At 38.9% G+C, this 8383-nt stretch overlaps 1 protein-coding gene across 1 annotated transcript in view; it reads right to left on the reverse strand.

The window, feature by feature from the left end:
- Positions 1 to 2228: 2228 nt before the first annotated feature.
- LOC146456553 (uncharacterized) overlaps positions 2229 to 8383 on the reverse strand; it is a 13193-nt gene continuing 7038 nt past the window's right edge. Inside the window, exons 8-9 of the mRNA XM_085092755.1 lie at positions 2727 to 2786; positions 2229 to 2527 (exon numbers count right to left, since the gene is read on the reverse strand). Of these exons, the coding sequence (XP_084948881.1) occupies positions 2445 to 2527; positions 2727 to 2786 (143 nt within the window). The 3' untranslated portion in view covers positions 2229 to 2444. The remainder of the gene's footprint in view (positions 2528 to 2726; positions 2787 to 8383) is intronic.

An 8383-nucleotide genomic window follows, 5' to 3' on the forward strand; every position in this document is an offset into this window, starting at 1 on the left:
TCCTCCACCACCCGTTCCACCGGCCTGTGGGCTATTCACTTATGAGTTATGGTTTATTTCATTTTACAGCATTTCAGGTGGTGCGGTTTTTTCCTCCACCTTTGCTGACGAGTATAGTTGTTTATTTTTATATAGGTTGGTTTAAAATAAAAACACGTCACTTTGGTGGCCAAATTTATTCCAACCAATCTGTCTCTGTCTTTGTTATCATAGTCATACTCTCTTCAGCAAACAAGTGCGCCGCCACGCAGAGCTCTCGGCGCCCGTTCGGGAGTCTCAGCTAGTTAAAATGGCTTGACGTGATTGATGAACGTTTCTTAAACAAATGGGAATTTTGGTTTATTACCATAAACACAACTGAAACCGAGAGATGATGAAATCATCTCTTGTTCAAACTTCAGAGAGATTTAATTGAATGCAAACAAAAGAACATTAAAACAGTAGTCATTTTGGTGTAAGGTTTATTAAGTCGGTGGAGGGCTTCACAAGTGTCACATTAGAGAGGTCATGGATTCGAATTCAGTTCAAGCCTTTTTTTCTCCTGTGTTTGTGCATCGGCTTTTAAAGTTGCATAAATAATTTCGATGGTCTTTCGTGCTCTAATAAAAAATTCCCCTGTGACCACCGTTATTTGTGGTCTCTCAAAGCCGTCGTATTATTATTAAGGACGGAACCTCCTAATACAGAGTATTAGCAATATAGACTATGTTGGCAAAAAGGTTCTTAGCAAGGGGTACTGAATTTCAAAATGAAAAGTAGGGGTCACTCTGACCACGCATTTTTCAGAGATAACTAAGGAACAATAAAAGGCTTTAAAATAGATGACAAATTAATGTGTAGAATTTTTTTCCGAATCGAAGCTTAACTGTCCCTAAAAATGCATGGTGGTTGTCCCCAATTTTCTTTTGGAAATCAATAGCCCTTGGTAAGATATTCTTTTCCCAAATAATCATAAACTGAATTAGTCATAATCTTTGAATTAGTAGGCAGCGTTTTTAATTAACCAGAGTTTCTCGTATCATACCGAAATGCGCAGAGCTCATGCGCAGTACTGAAAAGAGGCACTGTTCTTTAAGCCAAAACACCGCGTTGTATTCCCATTACAATACTTTATTACACAATTGAATCAAATTAACTTATTCTCTGACAACAACTACAACCACGTGTTCCTATACACACATGCGCATAAATAAGGTTACAATCTTGTCAAATGCAATAGTGGGTTACATAATTTACATTATGAGGACTGAACATTTCAACTCAAGTATCGCGTGCCGCATTAGTGAAACACGTCCACGTTGTTCCTTCAGTGGGGTAATAATTGTGGCTGTATTCTCTGTTACCCTAACAGGCGCGATGCTTAGTTTGCCTTTTTGAGAACTACCCATGAAATATATATATATAAAAAATCGATACAAATCTAATACTTCCTAGTTTTTTCCCTTTGATTTAAGTTAAGCCCAACGGTATGATTTGATTTACAATAACTAAAGTTAAACCTTGTTCTAAAGTCCGGTTACGCACTGTTAAATAAAAGATACATATAGACGACTAGTTGGGATCGAAAAAATGCTACTCATACTACATGCTACATCCCATGTTAACAGTACTAAAGAATGATAACGTGTTATCTTAAGACATATCTTGACTTGCGAAGGTCAAATGACGTAAGTCATTGTTTCTTCTCAACCTACGCTGGCAAAACCTCGTCATCCTTTGATGATCAGAGCGGGTTGTTGAAAGCTGGTACTGCCCCCTATTTTAGTATTAAGTTGGACATTTATCTATTTATAACTATTTTAAAGGCGCCTTTAATAATGTTTCTATTATAAAGTTATGACAATAAAACTTAGCGTAGCTAGTTTGCACAAAATACTTCCTTTAATTTGCCAGAACCATTAGAGAACCTGATTACTTTAAATGATATAGGATTGGTTTCTGGAATTTTAATAAGGGCTGAGGGGTGGGGAGAGGGATGGGGGGTAAAGAAAGGGGGAGGAATCATGCAAAAAAGTGATTTCAGGTGACCCACTGGTTATTTAAACAATTACCAGTAATGGGAAAAAAACAATTAATTTTATGTTAAGTTTAACGCGTTCTGATCTTTTTCTTTTCTTTCTTTCTTTTTTTTCTGGACCTTCACACCAAACTGTTTCTATCAACCTAAGGCAGAGCCCGTGCAAGAAGATTACAGGCCATCAACAGACGAACATGTCGGTCCTCCCATCGTTCGAAAAATGAAGGAATCACATGGTAACTCACTTTTTATTAATTAGATTAAAACTGCTTTACTTCCTTATCGAACTGCATAGGCCAAACGTTTTCCGTCCTTGAAGTCTAGCAAAATCTTTACTGTTACATTAGCAGTTTATTATAAAAGAGAATGACGATAGATTTTGAGAAACAGCTATTCCAATCCCAGAACGATGCAATGACTGCTTTTGTTACTTGACATACAGCTGGCCTTCAATGCCGGGATGTATTCCAAAAGTGGGAGGACATCCATACAACGCACGTATTCCAGAACCTGTTTGGAATCAAGAAACAGGATAAGTTGACAGTATATTTCCCCGGGAGAAGTAGGGTTTAATAATAAAAATGATGATGATGAGTACAATAGTTTTAAATACGCTTTTCGACAAGCCTCACTGCGTTTACAATGATTTTAAAACTACAATTTCTGCAACTCAGTCACAGGGAGCCCTTATGAGAGGTGAATTACTTACTGAAGCGTGAAGAATACCAACGGACACCCGCACACTCGGCATTATCATGTCCGTCAAAAACTGAAATCAAAAGGAAAAAGGTTTAAGTCGATTGCAACATCTGACAGAATTCAAAGCGAAACAGTCTCTGAAACCGAGAACTGCAGGGCCACTCTATGTTTAAAAAACACCTTACCCTTTACAAACCAGGCGTGACATGGGCCAAAATAATCATATGTAAATTTCAAAAGGTTAGTGCAGCATTTCATTCTGGCTTTTTTAACGAGCACACTAACCCAACATCTTTATTTCTTTTTCTCTTTGCTGTATTTTCATTTTCTCCACTTTTTTTACTTAGATAATAGAGGTTGGGGACCCCGGGAAGGTGAGGTACCCCGCCAACCCGTAGTTTAGCTAGCCTTCGCACGCAACCCCGGGGCACTGGGATGAGGTCAGTAAATTCCTCAAAGTAATCAATCGCTAAGCATCGGCGCCTTGTATCTCTGTGTACATTCCCGACAGGTCCTACTCGAAATCCTTTTCATATCAACTTTGTCGCATGTAACTTTGTATTCTTTTGTCTTCTTCCGGAGTCCATTCCCTGACTTTCTGATTTTTATTTGTTTGACTTTTTCGCAGATTAGGGGTGACGAATGTTTAGATCTGATGAAGGTTTTCGTTTAGTTATTGTTACGGGCCAGACTTCAGCTTGATCTAGAAGATCAGCTTGATTATCGGACTCCACGCCTTAAGAGCCGTCCTCTGTAAATATCGACTATCGTCGTTTGGACGAGAAAAAATGAAATCCCTCAAACTTTCTCAGAAGAATGGTCTATAAAAGTGATTCACATAAATATAACTTTCAGCTCAGTTCGATTCGTATTTTAGCTGTACTGCGACCATCTTGGTTTTGCCGCTCTGAGAGGGCTTTCAGCGGCCATTTTAGGCCACACTTTTAAAAATTTGCCTTACAAAGAAAGCGTTACAAATCCGAACAAAATCTCATTATTCGAAACAAGCAAATGTTTGTTGTTGTGTTGAGAAGCTTTTTTGGGAATTTGATCGAAATCTGATTTTTTTACAAAATTTTTAATTTCTTCCCTATTGAACTACTCTTCAAGTGCCCAAAAAATGGCCGAGTTTAAAGGAAAATATCGCTAAAGATACATTAGTTGGCATCCTAAAACAGCATCCCGGTTAAAGAGCAATGTCTCGTCTGTAAGAATATACAATAAAATTTTTGGGCAGTTAAAAACAGAAAATTATAGAAGAAGAAGTTTTAACTGTACTTTTGTCAACAAACACCGCCTTCCTAATTAGCATAACAACATGAAAATAACGATTTACTAAGAAAATAATGATAAATTCCACTTACCTCGTGAAATATCGAGAACTGGATATTTCAAAATATATCAATTTATAGTTTCAGTTGGATACAGCCGCATTTTCGATGATTTGTTGTGCGAAATCACTGTAATACACCGCAGCCGTTAAACTGAGTTGAATTCTTCAAAGTCCGTCAGGACAACCATCGGCCGAAAAAATTGCCTTCCGCCCCATAAGCTGCCGTGTGCAAGGTGTCAAATATTTCTTTGTTATCCTTAATGGCCAAAACGTCTTTCAGCAACCATTTAAATCCTGCTTTGAACTGGAGATTCTCGTCAAGAAATCGTTTATGTTCCGTTGACCTTCCGCCGTGATTAAACAATGAGATTGCGTTACAGAAACGCGCGCACATCCAGACGGTTTGGGGTGGGGGTGGGGAGGAAACAAAAATGGAAATTCTCCCAAATTAAAAAAAAGGGCCAATCAAGATTACTGTCAAAGCTATTTTATGCATTTCGGGTACTAAATAGGAAACTGCTGTCCTAGAATAATGTGGAATATGATAAGCCCTTGTGCTCTATTTTTTAGGTTGGGGCGTGGGAGGGGGGCGGGTGGCAAGTAAAAAACACTAATTTACAGCATCAGTCGATCGTTGCTCTTCTGTTTAGGTTTCATACATGATGTTGATGATTAAACAATGAGATTACGTTAAAGAAACGCGCGGACATCCGGGTAGGGTTGAGGTGGGGAGGAAATAAAAATGTCACGGACTTTAGCTTGTAAGATGCTGCGAAAGTGTTAGCCATTCTGCGCCTATTCGGGGCTATAAATTAAACACCTATCTTGGAAGAATGGAACATGACTAGTGACTTTGGGGAACGTTGAGAAATTTGTGTAGGTTATAATTTTTTTCTGGTTTCTGTCGTAGTAGGAAGTACCCTCTGTAAAGTCACGGTCTCTTATTTAGATGGGTACCTTTTCCAGCGAGATCAAATATTTTGTTGTAGATCTAGGGGCAAAAATGGACTTCTGGAACTTATCGTCGACAATTTGTTTCATGTTTTCTTTCCCTCTCTCACTGTGATCAAATTGCCCCGCGGAAACGCGAAGCCGATCGTTAAGTTGATTTATATGCTTTCCATTCGACCAAAAATTCCGGAGATTCCGGGTTTGGGAGCGAATGGAACAGACATTTTCCGGAATTTCATTCCGAAATTTTGGGTGTACCTCGCGAGGTTCGCCTAAAATTCCGGAAAATCGGAATAACCGGAAAATTCCGTTCCATTCGACCATTCCTGCTCGCGTCCAGTTTCTCAGAGCCCGAAAATCGAGGAAAATAGAGAGGTATCGCGCCCTCAAAGTAGTCCCGGACTCGGTTTACAGTCAACCCAGGTCACGCGTGAACAGTATTTCCAGGAATGAAATGAACATTCGAATTTCTCTCTGTAATGTCCGACGTGTGAATGGAATGTTGGACATTTCTCTGGAAATCGTTCCAAAAGACGAATTAACTGAAAAAAAGATTCAAAATACTTGCCCGTGGGAAACAATTGTTATTCTTGAAATATTCAATTTTGCAATGTAAAGAAAAATTCATAGCTTTATACCGTCAATAAGCTAGGGAAATTTATACGGGAACTCTGAAATCTCGTTGACGATTTTCAAAACTTACATGTAAATTTCAAAACTCCGTTCAACTGATTTCAAAAATATCGTTCACGCGTGACCTGGGTTGACTGTAAATTCCTACGCATGTAGGAACTACCCACACTGAACAGCGTTATGTCGTCGTCCTCGTCCAATACTTCGCTTATTTCAACTTCATAGTCGTCAAGCAACTCTAAAGCAAGTGAAATAGACAAAGACTCCGCCATTTTTTTGATCCCCTGTTTATTTGGTATTTTCGCGCGAAAATTGATACGTGATGGACTGGGACGGCTTGGTTGAAACCAACCGGAAAATACTGTTCCATTCGTCACATGGAATACTCGAAATTTCATTCCGGAATTTTTGGTCGAATGGAAAGCGCCCAAAGACTACATCAAATTATTAAAATTTCATAGGTGTGGCTACTTTTCATTTTATTTCGTGGGGGGAGGAAACGTGTGACGAACCCCTAAGGACGTCTGCGTTGTTTAATATTTTAAGTCGTTTGGGTCGCAAAAGAGAACCATAGAAATAAAATGTGGCAATCAAAACGTATTGTTTCCAGTTTTAATAGATACATTCTTTTCGTGACACGCGTAAAGCGAATGGCTTAGTAGCCGCACTTTTAATTGGTCCATGGAAAATTCCTGGTCATGTACTCGTCGTATGTTGGAGGTACCTGCGGATCCAGTAGCCAAAACGATAAAAATGTGCAGTGTGTCCTACTGAGTGACTGCTGAGGGGACGTGAGCGTCCATTTAAAAGCACTGCACGTTTGGGCAGGTGTAGTATGAGTATTTTGATACAATTTTATTTTAGCAGTTTTCTCTCAAGAAACACCAAAGTACAAATCATAAGTATTCATTCCTTGAAACGAATACATTTATTTTGAACTCCCCCACGAAATTCACAACCTGGTTTCCATGCCATTTCGAATCACAAGTTATCACCTGCAATTACACTTCATTACACATTTTCACACGAAGACGCTAAAAATAGAAGCATTTGCGGAGTGAAAAGCGTGTACTTTTGTAAGAAGCAAACTGTCCCATTAGATCGTACTCTCTAAACTAATGCTTTTGAAAAACACGTATTTGAATCATAAATTCTTCCTTATCAAATATTTGGTCTGAGGCATATATTAATCACGTGCTAGGAGACCGCAGGAAAGTGCGAATTTCATTGACGCCCATACAGTGTATACAAAAAATTTGCACCAATGTATTCACGCACGTGTTCCATCACTAGTCTGAAATGTCAGCCGTCTCCTCCCCCTAACCTACAGGGTTAGGAGGAGGAGACGGCTGACATTTCAGACTAGTTCCATCACCCGTCACGCTGCTTTTTTATGGGCCATCAGGCGTCGCAAAAAAACCCTTTGCCACTCTCAATAAATTCCACTTACTATTAGCTGTTGTGCCCTATTTGTCAGTTGGTTGCCCTTCGTAACGTTTGATAGCATTTCCAACGATGTTCAGATTTAGTAGTTTTTCTGGCTCCAAGTCCACGTAACACACGTAATGGTGAACGCTATGACAACGATCCAAAACACAAACAGGCAACTGTAATACACGCACACAAAAAAAATAAATAAATAAAATAAAAGCAAGTAAGTAACTAAGTCGCTTTTTATCGGAATTCTATGTGAGCTGTTAATTTGCATGTATTCCCATACAAACTCTCATATTAATTTTACGTGCCGTTTACCTAATATTACAAATATATAGCTGTCAGTGAGCTTGGGACAGTTGTGAACATGTATGAACCCTAAACAGAAGAGCAACGATCAACTGATGTTGTAAATTAGTGTTTTACTTGCCAAGCCCCCTCCCCCCTCCCCCTTCCACGCCCCAACCAAAGAAATAGACCACAAGGGCTTACTATATTCCACATTATTCTGGGACAGCAGTTTCCTATTTAGTACCCGGAATGCATAGCTTTGACAGTAATCTTGAATAGCCTTTTTTTTTTTAAATTTAGGAGCTGTTCCATTTTCATTTCCTTCCCACCCCCACCCCAGCCCGTCTGGGTGTGCGCGCGTTTCTGTAACGCAATCTCATTGCGGAAGGTCAACGGAACATAAACGATTTCTTGACGAGAATCTCCAGTTCAAAGCAGGATTTAAATGGTTGCTGAAAGACGTTTTGGCCATTAAGGATAACAAAGAAATATTTGACACCTTGCACACGGCAGCTTATGGGGCGGAAGGCAATTTTTTCGGCCGATGGTTGTCCTGACGGACTTTGAAGAATTCAACTCAGTTTAACGGCTGCGGTGTATTACAGTGATTTCGCACAACAAATCATCGAAAATGCGGCTGTATCCAACTGAAACTATAAATTGATATATTTTGAAATATCTAGTTCTCGATATTTCACGAGGTAAGTGGAATTTATCATTATTTTCTTAGTAAATCGTTATTTTCATGTTGTTATGCTAATTAGGAAGGCAGTGTTTGTTGACAAAAGTACAGTTAAAACTTCTTCTTCTATAATTTTCTGTTTTTAACTGCCCAAAAATTTTATTGTATATTCTTACAGACGAGACATTGCTCTTTAACCGGGATGCTGTTTTAGGATGCCAACTAATGTATCTTTAGCGATATTTTCCTTTAAACTCGGCCATTTTTTGGGCACTGAAGAGTAGTTCAATAGGGAAGAAATTAAAAATTTTGTAAAAAAATCAGATTTCGATCAAATTCCCAA

Source organism: Pavona decussata, unplaced genomic scaffold (genome assembly GCF_977016875.1).
Source record: "Pavona decussata unplaced genomic scaffold, jaPavDecu1.1 SCAFFOLD_254, whole genome shotgun sequence".
In the NCBI taxonomy this organism is placed as follows: Eukaryota; Metazoa; Cnidaria; class Anthozoa; order Scleractinia; family Agariciidae; genus Pavona; species Pavona decussata.